Genomic DNA, 25,796 nt, shown 5'->3' with positions numbered 1-25,796 from the left:
ACTCAAAAACAACAGAGCACACAGAAAGGAAAGTATAATTTATATGTACAACCAATACACCTGATACAGAAGAGGGGTTGGGACAGCCCAGGAGTGGGTGTGAAGAGACTGGGAAAGGGGCAGCGAGAATGTGAAGGGGCAGCGAAGAGGAAGTGGGGGGTTCGCCATGCAAACTGCCACTCTCCCCGGCCCCTCCTGGGGAGGAGGACGTGTCCATGACTCCCCAGCCTGCCCTCCACTATTTTGTTCTGGTCCCAAAGGCAAGGCAGTCCCCCGACTACACCCCTGCCTGATGCACTCAAATTCAGTCCGTATCTAGGCCTTCAGGAGGGAGGGTAGAAGTGCTCCAAGGACCTGAGCCCCAGGGCTGGGGGCTCCCCCACTTCTGGCCTGTAGCATTTTCTCCCACCCTTTCTAGGTTACCTGGGTCCCTAGAACAGATTGGGGAGCTCCTCTTTGGCTTGAGGGAGTGTCGCCCAACCATCACGCTCTGTGGGGGGGGGGGGCCTTGGTCCCTGGGGAGGGGGCAGATCCCCAACACAAGATGCTGGTACGCAGGAGGTAACTGAGCCGGCGAGCGGCGCCTTTATTCTGAGGCTGAACAGCAATTGACTCCCTCCCTCGTAACTGCTCCCCCCTCCTTTTGGGGAGAGGTAGGGGAAGGAAACATGCAGCCCCCCTCCTCTTCCCTTCCTCCCTCTCTAAAGTCCCGTCCTCTCTTCAAAGCTCTTTTCCCCACCAAGGTTCCTAAAGGCCAGGCGGCTACTCCGCCCTCTGACGGAGCTCGTATTGCAGGAGTAATGACGGGGGAGGCTCCACCTCTTCCCTCCCCCCAACCACTTCTTGGGAAGCCGCGTGTGTTCGCCGGGGGATAAAGATACTTGGAAGACCCTGCTTCACCGCCTCCCACCCAGACCTCTTCTCACCAGCACGGTCTTCAAAGCGCGGTGGGAAAGGTGCATGGGAGTGGAGAGAGACAAAGGGCCCTTCTTGAAGAGAGGAGTCGCAGAGAGGGGCAGAGAGGCTCCTAGCCCAGAGGTGGCCCAAGGGGTGGGGAAGGTGGAGGACTGGCAGCAGGTCCCAGAGCCGGAGCTGGGGGTCGGCCTCGGGCACGGGGCCTGGGTGATGCGCAGGCCTGGGATCCGGTCAGTCGTCTATACAGATCACCTCCCCGGCTCGGGGCTCCTTCCGATCCAGCCCGTCTGACACCAGTGCTCCCACCATTTCCTTCTCCTTCTTCACCAGCACTGGAGGGCCGTTGGTGGCGGCTGTTCAGGAAGGGGGTAAGGAAGTGAATCCCGGCTTCACTCCCAAACGTTGCCTCCTGACCACAGCGTGTTAGTGCTAGGTTACCTCCTGCCACTGCTAGTTCCCAGGGCGGCAGGGGTGGGAGGAGCAGGGCGAACCCCAGTCCCTAAGAGTCCCCCGTGCCCATGATAGACCCCCTGTGCCGACTCTCACCATACCCCCCTTCCTGATCTCTGATTCTCTCCCCCCGAGGTAACACAAATGGGGGAGACTGGGGGGAGAGGTACCTAGCCCCAGAGCCACTGACACGCTCGGTGGCACTTTGGACGGTGGGAATGGAAGGAAAGTGAGGGCGGGAAGAACAAAGCTCAGCACGACTCCGTCCCGTAGAACGGTAGACACTTTGCAAGGACATGAGATGGGCAGTTAAGGGGGGGCTGGGCAGGGTCGGATCTCTGGAAGGGGGAGATGGGAAGAGCAGGGAGTGGGCAGTCCCCAGCTGACCTGTGATGAAGGAGCCTGCAGGCATCTGGCTGTAGTTGGCGCCTGCGGCGGCCAGGGCCCCGACGGGGGCGGCGCTGAAGGCCGCCCCGTACCCCGGAGGCGTAGCGTAGGGCCCCGGGGGGAAGGCCTGGAGGAGAGAGCAAGCCCACGTGAGAGGCTCCGAAGTCTAAGAGAAAGCAGCTGAGAGAAACAGGGGTCACGCTCCAGAATTCCCGAGGGGGTCACATACAGGCAGGGAGACTCGAGGGTGAGGAGTGGGTCCCAGCAAGTCGTTTCTGCACACCGTCTAGAGCTGCCGGAAGCGTGCGTGTGGGGGCCGGAGGAGGACCACCAGGGACCACTGGAGTTAGGGGGAAAGAGGGTTACCGGTGTGGGGTGAGGCTCCGTGCCCTTGCTGGCCAGCCGGCTGAGGATGCTGCGCTCGGACATCTGCAGGCGGGCTGCGATGGGGGGTATTCGGGACAGCGTGGCCGGCAGGCGGGTCACGTCCGCCTTCATGTCGCTCAGCAACTCCTCCAGCTGGTTCAGAACTGGGGCCCGGGCCACGGAGAAAGAAGGGCAAGAGAAAGACAGGGAAAGGGAGAGATGGAGCCAGGAAACGACGAGGCGTCAGAGGGACAGACACAGTCAGAAAAAGGGAGAGAAAGAGGGGTGGGGAAGAGAGTGGGGGGGAGGAGATGGGGAGAGGAGGACAGAGAAGTCAAAGAACCAGAGGCCAAGAAAATGACAGAAGGAGACAGAAAGAGCGACTCAGGGGAGAAAAAGAAGAGTCAGAGACCAGATGAGCAGAGGACAGATGGAGAAAGAGGACAGGACACGGGAGGCGGGGGGACATTGGAAGACATGGGGCGGGGGGTTGTCAGAACATCCCATACTGCAAGAGTGACGTTTTTTGGGGGGGGGGGATGATGGGGAGGAAATAGTCAGGAGATGTGGGAGGTGGTAAGTGGTATCAAAGATTTCAGGAGTCAAGGTTTTAATATGTGAGGGGGAGGGAGGTTAGAGGGTCAGCATTCTAGATTCAGGGAATTGGAACAGGAATCAAAGGGGCCAGGAGTCAGTCACTAGTCAGACAGGATTAGATGGTTAGAAGGCTCTGGAGTCCAATCTATCATCATCAGGGGAAGAGGGTTTGGGAGAAAGGGTTGGAGGTCAAAGGGAAGTTTCAGGGGGTAGGGTCACAGGGTGGGACGGGGGTAGTTTCTGCCTGGTGGGGTGAGCGAGACGGGGAGGAGGACATGATTTGTGGGATCGGGGGTAAGGATTTGGGGGACTATATGCAGGCCACGGCCCCGGAGAGGGTGCTATTAGCAGTATGGCAGGCGTGTGGGTCAACGAAGAAGTTCCGCCCTGTGGAGGGGACGCGGCACAGTCTCACGGAGTCTGGGCAAGGGGGGCAGGTCCCTCTACTGGGCGCTGGTGTGAATGCCCTTAGGCAGATGAGGGCCGGCTTGCACAAACCCAAGAGGCTAAAAACCATGGGGTGGCCGGGTGGGTCAGGGTGGGGGCAGAGGTCAGAGGGGGGTGGTTCAGAGGGTAAAGGGGTCAGAGGGGTGGGAAGATTTTGAGGGGTGCGGGGTGAAGACTTACGCAGCGTTGTGGGCCCTCCCCCGCGCGGGGCCGCCGCGGCCCTTACCCTTGTGCAGGACGGCGTTGGCCGGCTTGTTCCCCGCCAGCGACTCCTTGGAGAGGTGCTGGTGGCTCTCGGCCAGGCATTCGGCCTCGGCGAAGCGGGCGTGGAGGGCCATGGCGGGGTGCGCCGGCTCCTGTGATAGGTTCAGGTAGGCCGCCCGCCGAAGCTGCTCCTCGATCACCAGCGCCTGCTCCAGGAGCTGAGGGCCCGGCGGGAGGGGAGGGGGAGTGTGGGCATCTGCCAGGGCGGGGCCAGAGAACCGGGGGGGGGGGGCAGGGGCAGCCCTGGAGACCCGCACTGCCCTCCCTGCCCGCCCAGAGCACCCCAGCCTCACACCATAGCGACACACGGGTGGGCCCGGCACGGACCCCGACGTACACCAGTCCCGGACACGAGGGTACACCCCGCTCTTGGCCTCAAGCACTGCTGTCACCCTCAAGGTGTCCGCCTTCCCCACATTCCGACCACACCTGGTCCCCTCTCTGACCCAAGCCCCTCTTCAACGCTGTCCCTTCTCTCCCAGATCCCCACCTTAAATCTCCGGGCCAGGAACTTATTTTTCATCTCCAGAAAGTTCCCCTTATTGGCTTCAGTTTTAAACGGCTCATTGATAATGGCAAACTGAGCATCATTCTGGATGTCCTGCCACCGTGCGTAGCCATGGCTGCGACGCAGGAAGGGGCTGTCAAGGAATTTAACAGGGAGGCGCTGCGCTACCCACACTCATTTCCTCCTGGCCCAATCTCCCCAGAGTGGGGTACGACCCCCTTTCCCTGGGTGTGGACTCGGCCCCTCTGCAGATTGAGAAAACCACTTTTTTCTTGCATTTGTATCGAAGGATACAGGACAATGCCAGCTAGAAGCCAATAGTCATGTCTTCGGTGCCAGATCTCATTGAGTTTCCCCGAGGAAATAGCTGCACGTTCCTCATTCTGCCACAGTGTGTGAAGCTCTGAAAAGCAGGGCGAAGAGAGAGATGGGGCGTCAGGAGTCTGGGACCCAAGGCCAGCTCAATGAACAGGCAGAGATGAGGGACCTGAGTAGCGCGACAGGACCAAGGGCTCATTAGGAGGAAGAGGGAAAGGTTAGGTTTGCGGTGAGGAGCAAAAGGGGTTACAAACAAAGCTCAAGTTCGGACCAGAAATAAAGGGGGATGAAAGAGGGTTCTGGAGTTAGGAGTGAGGCCAAGGAGGACCGAGGGCGGGGATGCGTGCCCGCCCCACTGGCAGCGACTTGGAACGAAGGGCAGCGGGAGGCCTCAGGCAACACGAGCAGGCCCGGGAGGGCGAGCACAGCCCAGTGAGGAGCCCCCACCTGTGAAGCCTCCGTCTGCAATGTTGAACATGAACCGGGGCTTCTCCGCCTTCTCCTCGCGGCGCCCGTTGGGCCGCGGCTCGTCCCGGGGCAGCCCCGGCCGCAGCTCCCGCTCCCCTTTCATGTCTTCTGCTAGGACAGACGGGGCAGAGCTCACTCCTGCGCGCGGGCTCCTCCCAGCCCCCAAACTACGCCCTGTACTGGACTAGCCCTGGAACAGCTGCCCCCCAGGACCCAGGCGTCGGCTCCCCCGGACTCCGCCTCCCAATTCCCTCAGGGACCCGGGGCACCAGGGCTGCCACCCATTACCTCTCTTGCCCAAATCCCCTGTTTCCCCCTCCGGCCTCTCCCTGTGCTCCTGTCCATCCAACGGCTTCTCCTCCCCCCTCTCTCCTGGCGTCGACTCTGTGGCTGTGGGGGGGGGCAGGGGACAGGAAGGGAGGATGTCACCCTCATTCCCTGACCCCAGAAGAGGGAGCTCCCAGATTCTAAGCCCCTCGTCACCCCTAAGCCCATGCACCCACCTGACTTCTCTCTGTCCCCCCGGTACCCAGGTTCAGGCTCCATTTCTCCAGGGACTCCCGGCACCTCGTCCTCTGGAGGAATCTTTCTTGGCTCCAGCCGCTCCCCAAGCGATGGAGCTGGGCTAGGGACGTCGGCCTAGGGGTCGGGATGGAGTCAGGATGAAGCAGAGAAACCCCAGGCACCTGGCCTTCACACTCTCCCCTCTGGGGAGCCGGGCAGCCACGCACCTCCGTCTCCATCTTCTCCCCGGTCTTGCTGTTCTTCTCGGGCTTCTCCTCTTGGTTTTCCGCTTCATCCTTCTCAAAAGGTGTCCTCACACCATCTCCTTTCTCACTTGGAGCTGGAGTAGCTACGAGGGTGGAGACAGAGTGAGGAGGCAGAAACCCCCACCCTGACTCCAATCCCTGTTTGCGGGGCACCAGCCCCATCCCCACCTCTCCTGCTGTCCCAACCCCCATTACCAGGTTTAGAAGTACAAGGACTGTTTGTAGCAGAAGCCTCAGGGGTTGTGGGAGATGTTTTGGTAGGAGAGGAGGCTCTGGAGGAACGCTTAGAGTCAGCACTGGGGTCGGGCATCAGCTCGGGCATCGACCAGCGCCCATTGATGTGCTCAAATTCCTGTACCTGAGAGAGGCAGGGGGTGGTAGGGATGGGTCAGCTGTAGACACTGAGAAGGGCAGGGGGTGGTAGGGACAGGTCAGCTGCAGGCACTGAGAGGGGCCGGGGGTGGTAGGGACGGGTCAGCTGCAGGCACTGAGAGCACAGGGCAGGGGAGTGTATGGAAAGGTCAGTGCAGGCACTGAGAGAGGCAGGGGGGTGTAGAGACGGGTCAGCTGCAGGCACTGGACACAGAGGAAGCTCTAACGCCAGCTTGAATCCAGAACTCGGGATACCAGGCGGGGGGGGGGGGGGGACAGGGCCTGGGTGGCCAGCTCGACACTGGCTGAAGGACAGACTGGTACCTTCTTCTTGACTAGAGACATGACTCCAATTCGGGTCAGCACTTGCTGGCGACTCAGGCCCTCCCGAGGGACGCCATCAGCAAAGGTTTCCGAGCCGTCCGCCCCAGGCTCACAGAGGTGGCGCATGAACAGAGACACATAGGCCCTGAGAAGCGTGGGGGGGTGCAGGTTAGGAGGGCCTCAGGGGGGAGGCGAGGTGGTGAGGGGGGCACAGGGTTTACTGAGGCCCCGAACCCTACACTGCCCGGGGCCTCCCAACCTCACCACGAGCAGCCCTCTACACCCCGCCGCCTCTGCCCCTGTCTCTCCTCAGTCTCCTTGGCCTCGGTCCTTCGTTCCTAGGCCCCATCAGTCAGCTTGTCATCCTGTCCACCAGCTCCCTTGCCAGTAAATGTGAGGCGAAGATAGCCCAGGAGAAGGTGCCCGTCTCAGGTGCCTCTCCCATGGGGGGGAAGCCAGGCCTCTGTGCTCTAGGCTCGGCTGAGGGGGAGTGGGGCAGCTGAGCCCACGCCCCAGGAAACCGAGCCGGAAAATGCCACGTAACGCCGCGTGGCCGGGAGCGTGGTGGTCAGTTGAGTAAGGTCACATCATGTGGCGGCCGAGCGGAAGACGTGAACGCCTGAGCTCCCACCCTTCCAGCTAGCTGGGCCCGGGGCACCCGCGCTCACTTGAACTCCTTTTCCGTCTTGCCCCTCAGGTCCCGCACCAGCCACTGAGTGGTGAAGGCGTCCTGGGGGGGCATCCCCCAGCGCATCACAGCGTTGAGGAAGGCCTTCCGCTGCCGGGTGTTGAATCCCAGCACCTGGGGGCCGGAGGGGAGAGCGGTGTCTCAGTGCTGGGACCACCCTCAGTGACTCGGCCTCGAGACCCCACCCCCGAGGGGGACACGCGGGGCCTAAGGCCGGCTCCCACCTCAATGTTGCCCCCAACTCGAGCCAGCAGTGGAGGGAGCGGCTTATCCTTCTCGTTCCGAAGCTGCCTCTTTGACTGTCGCCGCCCTGGGGGGGGGGGAGGTGGCCTGGTTAGGGGAGAGCCCCCACCTCCTCCGTCCCTCAGTCTGCCTCCACACCCCAAGACGCAGCACCCAGGGGAGGCCTGGGTCACGTCTGAGGCACTCCTAATTTCCTTTCAAGTGTTTGCCACCTACGCACGCACGGAGCAGGTCTAGAAGAAACGGTTCCCGTTAAAGAACTAGTAGCCAGACCACCAGAGCGAACGTAAACTGTAAACTCTCCCGATTTTTCTTCTAGGCATCTCAGCCTGTATGATTCTATACTCCCAATTTTAACAGTGGAGAAATTATGGACATTTCGTCCTTTATATCTGGGACCTCTACTTAATCGACAGAAAAGCACGTTTGTAGAAAAACGGGACTTAAAGGACATCAGAGAGAGGACCGGGAAGAGCTTTGGCAGGAAGTCAGGGAAACAGGTGCCACCTTCTGGACGCTCATCGAAGTCCTCATCTTCCTCCTCTGATCCCACGGAGTATTCGGACTGGTTATCTGTGGGGAGAGGGCGCTGCGGTCAGGGACGGCTCCCGTGTTAGCCCGCGTGGGGGCCCCTTCTGCCTAGAAGCCCCCTCAGATGCTGTCGGGCTCGGGGCCACATATCCTGAACGGGTCCACTCGCCACGCAGCTGGTCCCCGGGCACCGCCCCGCACCAGGCGAGGACCCTGGGTGTCCCGCGGGCTCTCTGCGGCCGCCGGCTGGTGCACCCAGCCTCCGGGCAGCTCCTGCAGACCCTTCCTAAGCTCCTGGCCCTTCAGCGGCCGAGACCCTGACCCCGAGGCCTCCCTCTCTCCCTCGACGTGCCCCGGGCCTCCAGGCTCGTCGGCAGCCTCCCCTTCCGGGCCCTCCCTCAGGCGGTCCTCACCTTGGTCCTCCTGAGCCGCGTCGTTGTAGTTGACCTGCTTGCGCACGCGCTTGCCCTTGCCCAGGTTGCGGGCCAGGTCCTCCTGCTGCTGCTCGTAGTGGTGCCTCAGCAGCTTCTCCCAGTAGTCGGGGTCCACGTTCTCCTCCTGCTTGATGATCTCGCGTTCGATCTCCTCGATCTGCAGGGCAGCACAACGCACGTTCGCGGCCTCCCTCGCCGCCGCCCGGCGCTCGCAGCGCGACCGCGGCCCTACTGTCCTGCCGCCCGGCCTCCTCAGCTCGGCTTTCTGGACGCCGCACGTCTTCCTTGTCTCTTACCCGCAACGAGCTTCTCCTCTCTGCTCCCACGTCTCCCCTGAACCTGTCCTCTAGCACCCTCCGCGCCCCTCCCGCTCTGACAGGCACCCTGTGTGCTTGTCGGTACTTTCTCCGCCCAGGTTCCCCCCAAAGGCTGGTCTCACACCTCAGACCAAGGAGCTGTTTTGCCTTGGTCAGAGCTCAGATGAAAAACGAGAGCGAAGGGGGGGATTCTTCCCCTTCAAGCCTGCAGAGGTGGCCCGGGATAGACGGCATCTGGCCCCCGGCCTCTCACCTTGTCTTCCTCCCGCACCACGTACTGGGCCACCTTGAAGGAGCTGAGATACTCGTTCATGTTCTGCACGTCCGTGTCCTCCGTCGCATCCTGGTTCCGGTCCAACAGCCGAGCGATGGCCTCGTTGTCGTAGTGAATCACACTGCTGTCCTCCTCCTTGTTCTCCCCTGGTGGAAATAGGGAACAAGAGGGACCTCTGAGTTCCAACTAGACCCTCTGCCGGAACTTGAGGAAGGTCATGGAAAGCCTTCTGACTTTGCTTCCTTCTCACGGGAGTGCTGGGGGGAGAAGGCCCTTCCCCGGGGAGTCCGTGGAGACCTGTTCTGGCTTCCAAGCCTCCTCGGAAGAGAAAAGGCCATCCTTCCTCCATGTGCCGCACAGGAAATTTTCTCTTTGGGGGCTCCCGAGGACAAGCGTACCCGGGAGAGCAGGGCCCTGCCCTCAGGAAGCTGCGGGGAAGGTTCTCACCCTCGTTCTCATCCTTGAACAGCTCCTCGGTGCCGAATTTGAGGATGTCATCCAGCTCCTGCTTGGACATGGAGCCCGCCTTGGAGCCCAGCCCGGGCCGGACCACCAGGTGTGTCAGCATCATCTTCCTCTTGGCCACTTGTGTGATCCGCTCTTCCACGGACGCGCGAGTCACAAACCGGTAAATCATCACCTTGTTGGCCTGGCCGATGCGATGAGCGCGGCTGAAGGCCTGCGGGGGCAGGAGGCGGAAGTGGGGATGGGCCAGGGCAGTAGCTTGGAGACCGGGCCCACGTGCTGGGGAGAGGATGCTGGCAAGGAAGGGTCCTCTGCCCCTGGAAAGCCATGACCCCCTCCGCGGTGAACCCACATCTCCCTGCTAATGGGGGCGGGGGCTCCAGGAGGTGAGCTCCCACCTGGATGTCGTTATGGGGGTTCCAGTCAGAATCGAAGATGATGACCGTGTCGGCAGTGGCCAGATTGATGCCCAGGCCCCCGGCGCGGGTGGACAGCAGGAAGCAGAACTGCTGGGCCCCAGGAGCTAGGAGGGGAGAGCCAGATTCGGCAGCCGTGCTGGGCAGCTGACTCCCAGCCGCCCCCTGGACGCACACCACAATAAGGCCACCTCAGTAGCTAGGTGGCAAATCCCTCCGTGCCAGGGACCTAGGCACAGGTGGCTCGGGCCTTGCACACTCCCCCTCACCGTTGAACCGATCGATGGCCTCCTGCCTCAGGGCGCCCGTGATGCCGCCGTCAATGCGCTCGTACTTGTACCCTTCGTAGTCTAAAAAGTCCTCTAGCAGGTCCAACATCTTGGTCATCTACAGCGGGACAGAAGGACGGAGTCTGGAATGACGAGGCAGTGGGCCAGGCCCGGTGTGTCCTGACCATCCCTTACCGCCACCGCCCGCCTCGGCTGTGATGCGGGCCCTGGCGCCCGCTCCCTGGCACTGCTCGCCTGCCCCAGCCCCTCCTGGCCCCACGTTCGTGGCACACTCGCTCGACTTTTCGCACCACTTCTCCTAAGGCAGAGGTTCCCCGCTGAGACCCACGAGAAGGTTTCGGGGACATCTACGGAGGCTCTGAAAATCTGTCCAGGGCAGACCCACTGCTTCCATCAGATTTCCAAGAGCTCCGTGCTCTCATCTCCTCTCCCCTGGTTAAGAAACACCACTGGTCCTGGAGACGACCCTGAGGGGATGACCCCGAGGGGACACGGGCTCACCCTCCCCCTGCTACCCATTTGGCTTCCAGAAACTGGCCTGCGGCTAAGAACAGGGCTCAGGGACCAAGATGAAGGCCATCGGACCAGAACCTCCCAGGAGTACCAGCTCCCTGCCTCTCACGGCACGGCAGCCACGGCAGCCAGGTGGGGGACCGGCCTGGGGGTGGCACCGGCCGCGCGCGGGTCACCTGCGAGAAGATGAGCACTCTGTGTCCTTGCTCCTTCAGCTTGCGTAGCATCTTCTGCAAGAGCATGAGCTTGCCGGACGCCTTAATAAGTGCCCCACCCTCGTAGGCCCCACTGGGGAGTTTGGGGGACTCCTGCCAAGAAGGGCGCAGAAAGGAGGCGGGGGTCAGGGAGCGAGCCCAGAAAGCCAGGAGCCCACATCCAGCCTCCGCCCCTTTCACGTCCCGCTCCCCTGGGCAACCCCGTGCCTGGCCACCGCCCAGCTCCGGGCCTGCCTCGCGCCCCCCCCCCATCCGACCCCGTTTTCAGACAGCGGCATGTGGGCAGCCCCCAGCCCGTGCGTCACCATAGCAGCCACGGGGAAGAGGTAGGGGTGGTTGCAGCACTTCTTAAGATCCATCATGATGTTCAGCAGCGACACTTGGTTCCCACCACCTCGTGAGTTCAAGGCCTCGAAGTTCCGAGTCAGGATGTACTTGTAGTACTTCCTGGAGACCAGCGCGGGGGCGCGGAAGAGACAGGACAAAGGGAGCAGTGAGGAGGCTGCCCCCCGCCCGCGGCCCCCCGTCCCGGCGGCCCAGCTCTCGTCTCACTTCTGCATAGGGCTCAGCTCCACCCGCACGATGAGCTCCGTCTTGGCCGGCATGTTCTTGAAGACGTCCGCCTTGAGCCTCCGCAGCATGTGCGGCCCCAGCAAATCGTGCAGTTTCTTAATCTGGTCTTCTTTGGATATGTCAGCAAACTCCTCCAGGAAGCCCTCCAGATTGCTAGTAGCCAGAAGGAGACAAGGAACTGAACAGGCCATCGGGTTCTCTGGCCCTGGCCTCGGGCTCCCTTCTTCACTTAGAGGAAGCCTCTGCCAGCTGCCGTTCTCCGCAGGCCACCCTGGCGGGTCCCTTACTTAAACCTCTCCGGGGTGAGGAAGTTTAGCAGGTGGAAGAGCTCCTCCAGGTTATTCTGCAACGGAGTTCCGGTCAGCAGCAACTTATGGTCTATCTTGTAGCCATTGAGGACCCTGAAAAACTAGAACATGGGGCAAGGAGACGCAGGAGAACGGGCCTGTTAATGGCAAGTGGCTGGGCCACAGTGCCTGCCTTTTCCCATTCCCTTTGGGTCTAGAGGCCCCGAATCTCCAGTCCTCTCTCTCCCCCAACCTGGACTCCTCCCCTTTCCAGATTGTGGGAAGTCCAGAACCTTCCTTCTTGGAAGCACGGCCAGACTCGGAGTGTGGGCCTCTCACTCACCTTGGACTGGTTATTCTTGAGCCGGTGGGCTTCATCCACCACGAGGCAGGCCCAGCGGATGGATCCGAGCGCTGCCTGATCGATGGTGATTAGCTCATACGATGTTAGGAGAACGTGGAACTTCACCTGGGCCTCCCTCTGCCAACACAGCCACTGTCCGTGAGGCTGCCGCCCAACCCACGGGCACCCAGACTTCCACCCCCGTTCTTCACCCAGACCCCCCCATCCCGACTGCGACTGCCAAGGGGGGCCACACACCCCACCCTGCTACGTGGGGTCCACACGGGGATGACTGGACCTGGCCCCCAACCTCTACCCCAAGTCCATTACAGACAGAAGTGTACATTTCCAGGACAGGAGGGCAGGGGTGGGGCAGGCGGGGGGAGGAGAAAACTCAGAGGGGAACAAAGGAACTGAAATCCCAGTGGGGGGCAACGAAACACCAGATCTGGGGGTCTCCAAGAAGACGAAGTCGAGGGGCCTACCTTCATCTTAAAAGCTTTCTTGCCACCTTTGATGGCGTTGTCTTCGAAGGAAAACTCGTTCTCACGGATGATGGCCCGGCTGTCCTTGTCACCCGTGTACGTCACCACGTAGAACTTGGGTGCCCACATCTGGAACTCCCGCTCCCAGTTAATGATGGTAGAGAGGGGGGCACTCACCAGGAAGGGACCCTTTGTGTGGCCCTGGGAGTCGAGGTTTGGGGGGACCGTCAGTCGGGGCTTGAGGCAGTCGCCCCAGTCCTCTTGCTGCCGCCCTCCCCCTGCACTCCTCCCACGCCCTCAGCCTCCATCCGCTCCCGCCTTCCCCAGTCCCTCAGGGGCCCCCTCGTCCAGCACCTCCTTATAAAGCGAGTAGAGAAACACGATGGTCTGGATGGTCTTGCCCAGCCCCATCTCGTCAGCCAGGATGGTGTCGGTGCCCTGGGCCCACGAGAAGCGCAGCCAGTTCAAGCCCTCCAGCTGGTACATGTGCAGTGTGCCCCCGGTGGCCGTGATAAACCGTGGCTGGGTCTCATATTTCACTGTAGGCTGCGGAGTCAAGAAGTCCGAAAGCTGAAGGGAACGGTCAGGGCTCCTCCGCCCCCTTGCTGGCACTGAGATCAAGTTGGATCACGGTTCCCTCCGCGAGGCCTGAGCTTCAGTCCCTCCCCCTCACTCCTTAAAGCCAGACGCAGCAGCAGCAGCAGCAGCAGCAGCAGCAGCAGCAGCAGCAGCAGCGGCAGTGGCATGAGGAAGGGAGCTGGTGGGGAGGGGGCCTGGGTGCTGCTGCTTCGAGCTGCTCTCTGGCCCTTTAGCCAGAGTTCCTAGCCACGCTTGGGGCAAGGCTGGACACTGTTCAGGGAGGGTGCTGAAACTCGGGGAAGTCCTGTCAGTAGCCCCTGGGCAATCTGCCATGGTTCTAGAAACGGGAGAGAGGCTGAGAGGAAGGACTTACATCGTTAGTAGGAGAACTGGGGGGCCCGTCTCCCTGCAGCTCCTTCTTCTTCTTCTTATACTTGCGGGGCTGGGCAGGGTCCTCCCCCATAATCAGTTCTCTGGGAAAAGAGCGGGTCTGAGCGAGGCCTGCTCCTCGGGACCTCGCTCTCTCCTGAACCCATTCCAGAACTACCTCCCACTCCCTTAAACTTGATTTTCTCACGTTTCCTTCCTCCCAGCCTCTTTACCTTCACCCCTTGATTTTCACCTGCAGAGCCCACCCTCCCCAGTCCTCAGCATCCCCTTTCCCCGTGACTCCAGCTGGACCTGACGTCTGTCCCTCACACAGTCTCTTTACCAGTCCCGCCCCAGACAACCTAGCGCCGGCGGCCACTGCCCTGGATTCCAGGGCGGGTCTGTCACTACTGGACCTCCTCTTACCCTGGAAGGGTGGCTTTCGCCCCCGTCCTCAGACTCCCTCCCCCCAAGGGCCTGGCCCCTCACCGGTGTCTCCAGTAGCTCTGCTTGTGGTCTTCGTACTCGGGGATGTTCATTTCGTCCTCCTCCCACGTGGATTGGTCATAGGGCAAGTCCCTCCACTTCACTAGATAGTGGTAATTCCCCTTTTTATCCACACTGCGGGGCAGAAGACCAAGAGAAGGAGCAGGAGGAGAAAAATAACGTGGACCACGAGACCGAAAAAATCGTCATAAACGCGATTATCAGCAAACAGATAGCTTTTGTCACCTAATCCGCAATGGGGGGCCCCTGGGAGGGAACTTAGGATGGCTGAAGTACCGCCCCACCCTTTCCAAGACCCCTGCTTAAAAATCAGCGATCAGAAAACATCCCTGGCTTTGTCCAATCAGTCTTAACTAAACACCCGTTGGGTGCAAGGCCCGTTCCAGGCGGTGCTGATTCAGTGATGGATGAACAAGACAATGGACCCCGTGCCCACGGAGCTCACGTTCGACTGCGGAAGGCAGCGACGAACCAGGCGGGCACGCGCACGCAGAAGAACGTTCGGTGGTAACCAGTACCACGAAGAAAGAAGTACGACAGACACCGGCCTGGCTGAACCGTGTTTCTCACATCTGCCTTCATGGCCCGATACCCACTCGCGAGTCATTAGATCAGAGGCGGGGGTGAAGGGGTCGCGCGGGCCGGCCGCTCCGCCTGGTTTCTCTCCGCCCCCACTGGGGAGACGGCCCGAGGGCTGGCGGAACAGGTGCCGGGCGGTGGACACAGCCTGACGCGGGCCGGGCCCAGGCGGCCGAGCCGCGGCCGGGGCTCACCTGTGGTTGATGATGCGGTGCACGGTCATCCACTCGGGCTTGATGCCGAAGCGGTAGTACTTCTCCTCCATCTCTGCGTAGTGCGGGTCCTTCACCTTGCGCTTGTCGCTCTTCCCGTCGTCCTCGCCCGAGCCGTAGTCCAGGGGCGGGGGCTCGTCCATGTCGTTCTTCCGCTGGTAGTTCCGGTACATCACCAAGTGGAAGATCTCCAACTGACGGGGCACAGAGGGAGGGGAACGAGATGGTCCGAGCATCCGAAGAGGACCGAAGGGGACAGGGGACTGTGGGCAGGAGAGAGGCAAAGCGAACTGGGCGAGCACGTAACAGGCTAAAGGAAGCAGGGAACACGGAGAGACTGACGGCAGAAAGCGAAGGGAGGCTGGCGGAGAGGAGTGGAGGCCGAGAGAACCTCCTGCAGAGACTAAGGACGGAGGGAGGCTGTGAGGGCCGGAGGTGGGAAGCGAAGGCGAGCGCAGGGTCTGGAACAGCAGAGCCAGAGGGATGAGTGAGAAGAGCAGAGGGGGTCACAGAGAGGGGGAAGGAGGGGCCGCATACCTGAAGCTCCTTGGCCCAGGAGCAGTGCCAGTACGACAGTCCTACCCACTTGACAAAGAACTCTCGCTCCGATCGGCCTTGAAGAGGACGGGGCGGCGGGGCATCGGGGTTCCCATCGGCCTGCTGAGGGGCTGGCACGGACACGGGTGGCTCCCCCCACCGCCAGTGCAGGATCTTCTGCACACGGCCTTTGAGCACGGGGCACTTGGGGACAGGCGCACACGAGGAGGAAACGGGCAAAAAGAGCCCATTATTAGAGGACGAGGAGGACGGGGGTCCCATGAGGGAGTCAAAGACCAAGGGAAGGGATGGGAGGGGAAGGAGGAGCCGGACGATGGGATCCCAGAGATGGGAAGAGTGGGGGCTGCCAGGAAATCCGGCGGGAAGGGCCGACTCACTGTGCAGCGGGGACACAGCCATTCCCCGTTGGGGATGTCGGGCAGGGGCGGGTTCAGACAGTGAATGTGGTAGGACGAGATGCACGCGTCGCAGCACAGGAGCTCGCCCCCGTCCTTGCACACGCGGCAGTACTCCATGTGGTCGTCTTCCTCCTCCTTCTCCCCTTCGTCCTCTCCCTCCTCTTCGTACTCCTCTTCCTCCTCCTTGGCCTCCCACTGCACCCCCTCCTTCTCCTGGGAGCCCAAGGCCAGACACAGACACAGATGGAAGGAAGGAGACGGCAGTGAGACCGGGAGACAGGGACAGAGACAGGACACTAGCTCCTAGAAGCGCCAAGGAGGCGGGCGGGAACGAAGGAACGGGACACCACTGCTTCCAAACGTGTTGATGAGGGGGCAGAGGGACGGGGGAGAGGGGCCAGGATCCTGGACCCGCACACGCCGGCCACTGAGAAAGCCAGGCGTCTGGGGGCAGGAAGCGGACAGTGGGTCCCCGGGGGGCAGCAGGTACTCACGCAGTGGGGGCAGCTCCATTTGCCCTCGGGAGCCCGGTCCAGCTCAGGATCAAGGCAGACGAGGTGGTAGGCACGAGGGCAGGTGTCGCACAGAATAATTTCCCCCCCCTGCTGGCACACCTCGCAGTAATCCTGATGATCTGTCTCGTAGCCGTCAACCTCGTCCTCCCCGGCCACTGCGGGACAGCCGAGGACTGTCATACACACCAGCGGAGGCGAAGGGCACAGAGAGAGAGAGAGAGAGGGATGATGGGAGAGGGAAGGGCCGAACAAAGCAGTCGGAGGGGGAAACAAGAGGGGCCCCGAAGGGACGAGAGGAGGCCAGACGGACAAGGTCACACACAGCTGGCACTCCTTACCCTTCCTCTTCTTCCTCCCTGGCCGGCCTCTCTTGAGCTTCTTGGTGCGGACAGGCCCGTCAGGCCGGCCCGAGGCGCTGTGGACGCTGCCGCTGTCCAGGTCTGACTCCTCGGCCTCCGGCTCAGGGCCCTCATCGCTCTGCAAAACATACTGCCCATAGCCCCGTGGTGGTCAGGGAGGCCGGCTTCGTTCCACTCCCGCCCCCGGCCTCGGGCTCCTGCTCCAGCTTCCCGCACGGACCCCTGCGTCTGGACCCCTGGCCCCTGACACCCCCGGGCGCTTAGCAGACGGGGAGGGGCCGCTCACCGAGCCTCCCTTCTTCCTCTTGCCACCCAGCAGCCCTAGTTTGATTTTGAGCGGTGCCATCTTCTTCCCCCGAAGCTTTTTGCGTCCATCGGGCACTCGGGGGCTCTTACTCCGCCGTTTATGGCCTGGACCTGAATGAGTGGGGTGAGGCAGAAAAAGTAGACGTCATGACGTCCCAGAATAACAGAGCTCAGAGCGGCCTCTGGACCCTCCTGTGGGCTGTGGCTTCCCCGAGACCTCTTCCCGCAAAGCGTTTCCCCTACAACAATCGGGGCTGAGAAGACAGAAAAGTTCTAGACTCTGACTTGAAAACGTGCAGTTTGGAGGGCGGGGCGACAGTTGTTCTAAGCAGAGGGTTTCTCACCTTTGCCCTCTTTGGTTTTGGCTCTTCGGATGGGTGGGGGCTGGGTATCAGCAGAAGGAGGTGGTGGGAGGGTGGGGGGTCCAGAAGGTGCTATGGGGGCGGCCGATGACACAGCAGCTGACACCTGCTCAGCCACAGCTGCGGCCGCTGCGGCCGCCGCCGCCGCCACAGCGGCTGCCGACCCCTTGAAGGGGTTGTTGGCACTGAACTCTCTCCACTTGGCCCCGAGGATGGTCATCATCTTAGACATCGGGATCTTAGGATTCTTCTTCGCAATCAGGGGCCTGTAAATACAGAAGCAGAAGACACGGGACCTTCACAGCTGGTCCGGGAACACTGCCACGTCCCTCTGATACTGCAAGTTGCTAGGATTCTCTACATTTTTCTAGTAAGTTCCATGGGCCCTGAGGAAGGGTCCCAGCACGTGGAGCCTGATGGGCCAGGCAGGTTAGGCTCTGTGGTGGGGTGTTAAACTCTCGTGAGGACTTAGGCGACCACAGTGCTCACAGGAGCACGGTCCTCAGCAGTGAGGCAGGAAAGACAGGGTACTGATGACAGGTACCGGGTATGCAACACTCGCTGGGGGGCGGGGAGGCCAGGCCTTGAGTGCACCCGGCTCTCCTCACCCCAGCAAATCTCCACAAGACCCCTACGAGGGGCACACCGTGACCATGCCTATGTTACAGATTCAAAAACTGAAAAGCAAAGAGGTAAGGTGTCCAAGACAGTACCAGGCCCGCGGCTCTCTAAAGTGCCTGATCCCCGAAAGGCAGCTCTGCCACAGTCTGCCCTTCTCGGGGAGTCCCCGAAGCCCAGGCTCTGCAGCCAGCAGGGCGTGAGCCTTTACCACGGGGTCCTAAGCCAGGGACAGAGAGGACTTGATAGCCGAGCAAAGGAAATTGGGCAACAGTGATGTTCTCCGGGCTTCAGTCGAGAGAGGAGTCATGCGGGGGGAGCCAGAATGGTTGGAGTGGCGAGGGCCATCAGCCCTCACTGTCTTCTATCACTAGAGATTTCGAACCCAGCACTGGCATTATGACCCTCCCCGGCCCCCTCGTGAAGGGTTCCCGACCGGGGTCCTCGAACCCTGAGGTGTCCAGGAATCCTCTGACATTACGTGCCAAGCGTGGCGGGTCTGTGCTGTGCGTTTCTCTGGGGAGCAGCGTCTGAGCGTTTATCCGATTCCAGAGGGGTTCACCACCCCCCCGCCCCCCAAAGTAAAGTGTCCGCTGGCCTGTCCTACCTCATGAACTGGCTAAAGGCTTTGTAGTTGGTGAGTGTGTGGTAATCCTCCTCGGAGAACACATGCTCCACGTCCTCCAGGCCCCAGGTCAGAAGTAGAGTTGCTGATGACTTCTGTTCTACCTGCTGCGAGAGACCGGGTGTCAGGGGGCTTTCGGGGGCGGGGGGTGGACCGGGGAGGCCGTCACTTCTCCAGCCCCCATCCTGGGCCCCCACATGCCTCCCTCTCTACCCACTAACTTCCCCCACCCACAGCCTCTGCAATGAGCACCCCTCCTTGGGATGCTCCCGCCCTCGCCAGGCCCGTCTTCAACACTCGTGTGTCCCCCCCACTCCCTAATTCTACTCACCTTTTGCCCCCCGTCTCCCTCCCCCTTTTTCCGCCGCTTTGTCTTCTTCTCCTTTTTTTCTCTGTGCTTCCGCCTCCGTTTCCGACCTGGTCCGGTTCCATATTCGCTGCCTCCGCTCTCTGACTTCTCCCGGTACTCATCTCGCTCGGAGCCAAATTCCTCCTCACTGTCCTGAGGGAGAGAAATAAAAATAACATTTCTTCAGTCCTACCATGTGCCAGGAACCATTCTTAGCCCGTAACATATATTACCCCTTTTAATCTTCACAACGGTGCTCTAGAGGTAGTAACTCATCTATTTTGATCTGCTGTTTTTTGCAGACAAGGAAACTGAGGCACGCAGAACTAAACAAACCACCAAGGAGACGGGGCTGCGAGGCTCTGAAAGCCTGTCAACAGGGGCTCACTGCTGCTAAGGTGAATCACGTGGACAGCGGGGGGGGGGCTCTTTACTGGGTTGTGGTGACTGAGGTTAGGGTCCCAGATCCAGCAGCTACGGGCCAGCCAGAGGGGGGAGGGGGCGTCAGACCTCCCTAACTTCTGGATGCCCCCTCATCCTCCACCCTCCACCCTCGATAATCATCGCGACCGGGACTGGAGAAAATGCGGGTGCCTGGGAAGAGGTCTGCTGAGCCTTGCCATGGAGACAGGAGTCCTTAACACTTACAAGCTTCTTGCGTTTTCGGGGTTTTCCTGGCTTGTTCTCCTTCTGCTTCTTGGGTCCTCGTTTTCTCTTCTTCACACCCAATGCTGAAGGCAGCAGCCGGATGTCATCCTTATCTTTGGAGCAGAGAGCACCAGAGAACCTAAGCCACTAGGTTCCCCGACTCTACGGCCCCTGGGCCTCAGCCCTTCTCACCTCTTCCGTTCCCACTCTCTAGGAACTCGGGCATTAACTCCTCCAAACCTCGCCTCCCTTCACTGGGTGCAAACAGAGAGTGTTTCGAGTACTCTGGGATGCTTGGGTTCTGAATGGGAGGTCAGGGGTCAGAAGGGAAGCGCAGCCAAACCACTCCCTCCTCTCCCCTCCTACTAACAAGGGAGCAGGCTCTAGGCCATGGGCTCTGACTGTGGCAGGTCCTTTCAGTCGCCGCCAGGGCTCCTCCTGCCTTCCCCCTCACTTAGCCAGCTGGCATCCTGCCCGGGAACTGGGGAAGCCATGCCCAGCTGCTGGCCTGGCCTGACCCCAGCACTTGGAGTGGGGAGACACAAGCTGGCAGCTCCCTAAGCCAGATGCTGAGAAGGGAGAGCCAAAGGTGGACACCTGGGATCTCACACTAACACCCGGGGCCCTCACATCCTCTCTGCCACGAGGGAGGCCTCTATTTATACTTCCTCAGATGATCGCCAAGCCTCCTGTCACCCCAACACAGCCCTGGAGGAAAAGAAGTCCTTGCCAGTCATTTTCACATCTTGCCCACAGGACCACAGCGTCTGGCTCGTCCATCACACCCTAACCCTACGGGAGCAGTCTCCACAATTACCTAAACATTCCTCCTCCTCCCAAGCAGCCTGGAACCTTCCCTCAAAGCTATTTCCATACCCCTGCTCCCTTTGAGAACTCAGGGGCCCTCCCCTTTGTCCCCTGCTCTCACCCTTTGCCTCCAAATTTAGTCCCATTGATCCATAAGCAGCAGGGGAGACCCAGACAAAGCTAGAGACAAAGACACACCCAGCATATGCATTCTCGGCCGCACAAGTCTGCACATAGTCCTGAGCACAAATCCAGAGGGCAGCCTGTACCTGCTTCCAGCAGGGCTGGGTCCCTGGCTTTCTCCCCAGATGTCTCTGTCCGGGGCCGGGGCTTCCCTGATGTGTCCCGCCCCCCCCCCCCATTCTCCATGATCCCCACCGGTCCGGGGAGGACACGGATGCCACAGACCTGGGGCCCTGCTTGGCCTCCCTCCCTCCAGCAGGCACTAGACTAACCAGCCAGACCTGTCCCGCTCGGGCAGAGGAGGAAAGCCTGGGCCTGGCCCAGCCCCTTGCTCTAGGACACACAATCCTTCCGCCCAAAACAGCGAAGGGAAAATTAGCCACAATTAACACTGCTTCCACTGCCTCGGGATCCCGGCGCCCCCTTCCTCAGCTCTACCTGTCCTCAGAACGCCAGCATACAGTGTCCTCTGGTGCAGGAACACCCTCTAGGACGGGGCTGGGGTGGGGGGCGCGCGAGCAGCCGGCCCCAGGCGTGCAAAGAGCGTGCGGACTGGAGTAGGAAGTCAGCAAGACGCCATGCCCCCCCCCCGCCCCCAGCAGCCGGCTCTCCCCAACCCCCGGGACGTCGCTTAATGTGAACATGGAAACGGAGGCCGCCGGGGCGGTTGCAGGGGCAGGCCAACTGGCTCCGCGTCAGGGACGAGGCCTGGGCCGCCATCCGCCCTGCCGGGGGTTGGGGCACCTGCCCCGGGGGCCTCGCCGCCAGTTCGCTGCGCTCCCCGCCCCGGCAGGAGGCTCCGGGACTCGGGAGGCCGGCGGCGGCGGCGGGGAGAGGCAGCGTGGAGCGGCGAGGAAGGGAAAGGGAGGGCAATAAAGCAAACCCAAGTCCCAACCTCGGTCTCAGCAGCCACTCAATGCTGGCCCGGCGCCCAGACTCTCCCACACCCGGCTCCGATCCCGGGAAGCGGGCGGGGGCGGGGGGCGGCGCGCGGCGGGGGCGGGGCCTGGCGCGCCGGGGCGGCGGGAGTGGGGAGGCGGGCGGAGCCGGGCCCAGGCCGCGCCTCCCGCCCGCCCCGCTCTCCCTCTAATCTCACCATCAATCTCTCACACATATATTTATTTTTTCTCAAATTCCCCTCCCTCCCCCACAACGCACCACCATAATAGGTCTGCTGCACATGCGTACTGCATGCAGGGGGTGGGTTTGTATTTTCAGACCTTTTGCAAAGAAACTACCAGAATTTTCCGCACCACCCACAATCATTCCCCACCCCCACCCCCAAGGAATCACATCTATATATTATGTTATATTATTTCTCGAGACTTGCCAGAAGGGGGAGGGAGAAGAAATGAGTTTTTGGCTTCCTGCTCCCTTCCCCCACCAACACGAGTGCTATTATTTTAAACGTTTAACAATGTAAGGAGCCGAGGGGGGGGGGAAGGGATAAAATTGGTCTTGGGTAAGAATGTAAAACAAAATGGTGAGAATCAAAGCAGTCGGAATGAAAAACAATAGACCTCTAATACGTGCAAATTCATATTCTGAAGAAGGATGAGGGAGGGCAGCCCGCACACATTTCCTTCGAGGAGGCTTATTTTGCCCACACTTAGGTAGACAGAAATAACAAGCGGCCCAAAAATATTTCCCCAAAGTTTTGCCTCAGAAAGTCATCTGAGGGGGTGCATCTGGGTCACTCAATTGACTCGGAGCGCTGAAGGGGGGGGGAATACAAGGGCCCCGGGGAGAGCAAGGAGGTGGGTTTTCATTTCAAACACAAATTTTTAAAAACATTTGACGTTTCTTCTCGGCTGTTGAGAGAGCGGAGGGGAAGAGGGGGAGGGAGGACTGACACAAAGACCCACCTCGACCTCGTATTCTTTCATGCGCCTCTCTCACATCCCCAAATTCGGAATCAGAAACCCCCAAATACCACGTTCCAAGTTCGCCATACAAATAGTGCCCTAACACAACCTGACATCCTTTCTTTCTCTTTTTAGCACGTCTGCGGGGCTCCAGGCATCCCCCTCCCCACAATTCTTTATTCCTTCTCCCTCTTGCAAATCCGTGGGTTCTCTGGGATAACTTTCTAAAAACTTTTCCCTTTTTCAGACAAGCCTGGGGGGGGGAGGTCCCTGTTTCCATCATACACGCACCCTCCTCCGCCCCCCCCCCATGCATCCCATACTCCCTCAAAGGTGGTCTCAACTGAACAGGAACATTGCTACTTAAGCCACACAGATCAATGTGACAGTTTTACAAAGAGTGTGATGTTAGCCGTCCTGAAGTTTGGCGCATTTGTGCTGCATGGCACCCAGAGGCCTGGGGGTGTGGATGTCCCCTTCCGTGCCCCAAGCAGGAGATGTGCGCACCCCCAGGATGCTCCCCTGTCCTCAAGAAGATTAGCAATCACTCCACTAGGAGGGTGGTCTGAGTGGGGCCATTGCTGTCCCCCCTCCCCATGCGAGGCAGCACTCTGCCCCTTCCACTCCTGGGGGAACTGCCCAGAGAGCGGCCGGGTGAATTGTCATCCCGGGGGAGGGGTGCCGAGTGACGGTCAAGCCGCACAACAGCTGGGTGGGCAGTTCACGCCCCCCGGCGTGATCAAGGTGCGGGTGGTTTCAGCGAGAGAGTGAGTGACAGTGAATGGCAGCCACGTGAGCGTCACAGCTGGGCAGCTCGGCCACCCCAGACTGACGGGGTCACGCTGGGGGGGGGGGCGCACTTGACACAAAAGAGCCGGAGCAGAGTGGAGATAAAGGGGGTGGAGTTGGGGGCATCTGGTTTCCCAGACACTCTCCCCGCGCTCCCCAATCTTAAAGGAGTGCTCTCCCTGTGACGAGCTGGGGGGAGAGGCGGTAGGATCAAGTCTGACTCCAGGAAGTGGTCTGCGTGGAGTGCGGCCACCACCTGCCCCCGGTCCCGAGCCGCCCGCAGACATTCACGCGACCCCTCCCCCACGTGCCACCGCACGCCCAGGAGTTGGCGGGCGCCGGGGTCCCCGCAGGTGGGGGTCCGATGGAGACAGACCCCCACCCCCACCCGCGCCTGCCCCACTTCTGAGGGGGGTGCTGGTTAGGCCCGCGGTCCGCTCCACACGCGGAAACCCCCCGTTACCTCAGTGCAACCCCACTCGGGCCGGAGCCCGAGGGGCGCCCGCGCGGCCGCCCCTCCCCCACGCGCCCCTCCTCCACGCCGCCGTCCGGCCGCCAGGGTCTCCGCGGTCCCTCGCTCGGCCAGGGAGGGGGCCCTGGCTTCGCCGCGGCCGTTTCCTGCCTACCCCCTCCCCGCCGAGGGTAAAAAAAAAAATCTCCTCCTCCTCCTCCCCCGAAAGCCGCGACCGAGTGGCCCGGTCCGCGCGCGCAGCTCGCGCCCAGCGCTCTCCAGCCCGGGCGGCGGCAGCGGCGGCGGCGGAGGCTGCGGCGGCGGCGGCGGCAGCGGCGGCAGCGGCGGCGGCGGGGGAGGGGTGCGGCGGGGGAGGGGAAGAGGCCTGGCCCGGCGGCCGCCGCCACCCGCCCGCCCGCCGCCGCCCGGCCCGCCCGGCCCGCCGCGGGGCCCCGGGCCCGAGACTGGCGCCCCGCGCCCCGGATTCGCCTCGGCTCGGCCGCGCGGTGGGTGCCTCGCCCCCGCCCGGCCTCGCGCGCCCGCGGCTCCCGCTCGGGCTGGGGGAGGGGGGGAGTCGGGGCAGCCGCTTACCTGGCGGCGGGGGCGGCGGCGGCGGCGGCGGGGGCAGCGGCGGCGGCGGCGGCGGCGGCGGGAAGAGGTGGCAGCCGGGGGGGCTGTGGCGGTCGCGGCCCCGGTCGTGGCCCGGCCCGCGCCCGAGCACTCCCTCGTCGTCGTCCTCCTCGTAGTCCTCGTCGGCTGCCTCCACCTCCTCCTCCTCCTCGTCGCCCTCTTCTTCCTCCTCTTCTTCCTCCTCCGACACCACCATCTCCTCCTCCTCCTCCTCCTCGTCCCTCAGAGGGGAAGCCATCCTGTGGCTCTGGCCCCCCCACCACCCCCCCACCCACCGCCCGCCCGCCTCCCCCACCGCTACCACCACCACCTCCTCCTCCTCCTCCTCCTCCTCCTCCTCCTCCTCTTCGGCGGCGGCGTCCTCCTCCTCCTCCCCACCGCCTCCCCCAGCCCCCCAAACCCCCGGGCCACCCCCCTCCAGAACCCCCCCTCGGGGCCGCCGGCTGAGGAGGGGGGCCGAACCACCCCCAAAAATTGTCTTGGAAAAAACTGAGAGACTTTTTCCCCCCCTCTCCCCTTCCTCCCAAGAGAACAAGAAAGGGGGATTAAAAAAATATATATATATAAAAGTTTTCGACTTCTCTCTGCCCCCCTCTCCGTTGCTTTAAATATATTTAAATTCTGAGGGGGGCGCTCAGAAATATTTCTCAGAGCTGAGGCACTAAGATGGCCGCCTTGAAATTATTTTTAAAACAACCCCCCCCCAGCACCGCCACCCCCTCCATGAAGAAAGGGAGAGGGGGGAAAAATCCCCTTTTAAAACAAAATGGCTGGCTTAATATTTCAGTTTTCACCCCCCCATTCTCCTCCCTGTTACACCCCCATCTCCAAGCCTCTACCCAGAAACCCACAAATTTCTCCCTTTTTTCATAACTGATTAGTGCACAGATTAATAGAGATATTTTCCTTGTGTACTCTGTGTGTGAGTGTGTGTGTGCGCGTTGGGGGGGGCATGAAGGATTTCTGCATAAAACAAAAATGGCTGCTCTTTCTAACTCCCCCCCTATAAAAAATATTTGAGGGGGGGCATTAATCAGTACTCATGCTCAGTCTGACATCAGCATAAATTGTTAAAGGTTAACTAGTTAGATACTAGTCCAACTAGATTTAAATATTTTTCTTTTCTTTACTAGTCTCTTCCTCCCCACCTCCCTTCTCTTAAAGAAAAGCTTTTTTTTTTTTTTTCTGAATACTTCAGAAGGGAGTGGTTTGATGTGAAGGTTTTTTTTTTCCCCTTCAGGCATTGAAAAGGAAAAGATGAAATATATGTTTATATATAACTCTGTTTCTACATACCTCACTGAAGTCAAAACGCATTTAATTGTGTACGTATCCTTCAAGTGAGGAGCGGGGCTGGCTTTTTTTCCCCTTTCTTTTAAAAAAGTGACAGAAATTCTAGTGACTTTTGGGGGAGAGATATGAATAGATACGATGATTGAGTTTTTTTTTTTTTCCAAAGGAGTCCATGTTTGATTCTCCCCTTTGCCCAGCCTTTTCAGTGATTTATAATTGTTGTAAATTTTATCTGCACTCTTCTCTGCTTTACCTCGCCCTCCCCTCCCCCAATGGCTCGACTATAAAATTCATCCGACTTGGGAAATTAATTGAGGGGTCAGGAGTACAGATTTTTAGAATAAAGGGGAAAGAGTCAAGTCTGAAAAATTGTGAAATTGTTTTCTCTTTTCTCCCGTTGCAGTATATTTCCCTTTCTCCATGATCTCCGACACCGGTAAAGTAGAAGAAACTGAGGTGCGGTGAAACAGAAAAGTCTCTGGGACTGAGAAAAAGACAGAGGTAGGGGTCCCCCTGGCATTTGCATCCCACTTG

General features: G+C 60.6%; 1 protein-coding gene, 1 long non-coding RNA gene and 1 other non-coding gene across 23 annotated transcripts in view; 1 reads left to right on the top strand and 2 right to left on the bottom strand.

The window, feature by feature from the left end:
- Positions 1-23: 23 nt before the first annotated feature.
- CHD3 (chromodomain helicase DNA binding protein 3) lies at positions 24-24,264 on the bottom strand. Of its 16 annotated transcripts, none has more exons than XM_087867561.1 (40): positions 23,931-24,264; positions 19,245-19,357; positions 18,579-18,749; positions 18,230-18,354; positions 16,987-17,270; positions 16,623-16,753; positions 16,316-16,466; positions 15,957-16,150; positions 15,442-15,675; positions 15,044-15,247; positions 14,489-14,700; positions 13,698-13,829; positions 13,213-13,312; positions 12,615-12,806; positions 12,261-12,461; positions 11,776-11,913; positions 11,433-11,554; positions 11,125-11,298; positions 10,878-11,019; positions 10,534-10,665; positions 9,824-9,941; positions 9,537-9,661; positions 9,121-9,352; positions 8,653-8,819; positions 8,062-8,239; positions 7,625-7,690; positions 7,099-7,184; positions 6,855-6,988; positions 6,187-6,331; positions 5,686-5,848; positions 5,452-5,573; positions 5,224-5,359; positions 5,009-5,110; positions 4,700-4,831; positions 4,229-4,337; positions 3,917-4,049; positions 3,343-3,584; positions 2,119-2,282; positions 1,753-1,879; positions 24-1,268 (listed from the first exon to the last, which is right to left on the bottom strand). In XM_087867561.1, the coding sequence occupies exons 1-40, from the start codon at positions 24,205-24,207 to the stop codon at positions 1,028-1,030; spliced, it is 6,351 nt and encodes a 2,116-aa protein (XP_087723687.1). In that variant the 5' UTR covers positions 24,208-24,264; the 3' UTR covers positions 24-1,027. The 16 variants fall into 16 exon arrangements, with proteins under 16 accessions (XP_087723687.1, XP_087723688.1, XP_087723691.1 ...); XM_087867562.1 differs by having other exon boundaries at positions 4,700-4,828; XM_087867565.1 differs by having other exon boundaries at positions 15,957-16,132.
- On the bottom strand, positions 6,576-6,714 carry LOC123792200 (small Cajal body-specific RNA 21). The gene has a single exon (XR_006779659.2).
- The window catches only part of LOC123792129 (uncharacterized), a 19,867-nt gene continuing 17,816 nt past the window's right edge, over positions 23,746-25,796 (top strand). For all 6 annotated transcript variants that reach the window (XR_015726766.1, XR_015726767.1, XR_015726768.1 and 3 more), the window contains exons 1-2: positions 23,746-23,845; positions 25,666-25,763. This is a non-coding gene — a long non-coding RNA (uncharacterized LOC123792129). The remainder of the gene's footprint in view (positions 23,846-25,665; positions 25,764-25,796) is intronic.

Source organism: Ursus americanus, chromosome 14, assembly GCF_024610735.1.
Source record: "Ursus americanus isolate L20-20 chromosome 14, mUrsAme1.1.p, whole genome shotgun sequence".
Classification (NCBI taxonomy): domain Eukaryota; kingdom Metazoa; phylum Chordata; class Mammalia; order Carnivora; family Ursidae; genus Ursus; species Ursus americanus.
This window is presented reverse-complemented; position numbering and strand designations above follow the sequence as displayed.

Excerpts from the sequence above, each read along its gene's own strand:
- CHD3 (XM_087867561.1), bottom strand. The coding sequence starts at position 24,207 with ATGGCTTCCCCTCTGAGGGACGAGGAGGAGGAGGAGGAGGAGATGGTG. Across the intron at positions 18,355-18,578 it reads AGGGAGACGGGGGGCAAAAG|CAGGTAGAACAGAAGTCATC; the intron begins GTGAGTAGAATT and ends GGTCTCTCGCAG. Across the intron at positions 4,832-5,008 it reads AGGGGATTTGGGCAAGAGAG|CAGAAGACATGAAAGGGGAG; the intron begins GTAATGGGTGGC and ends CGTCTGTCCTAG.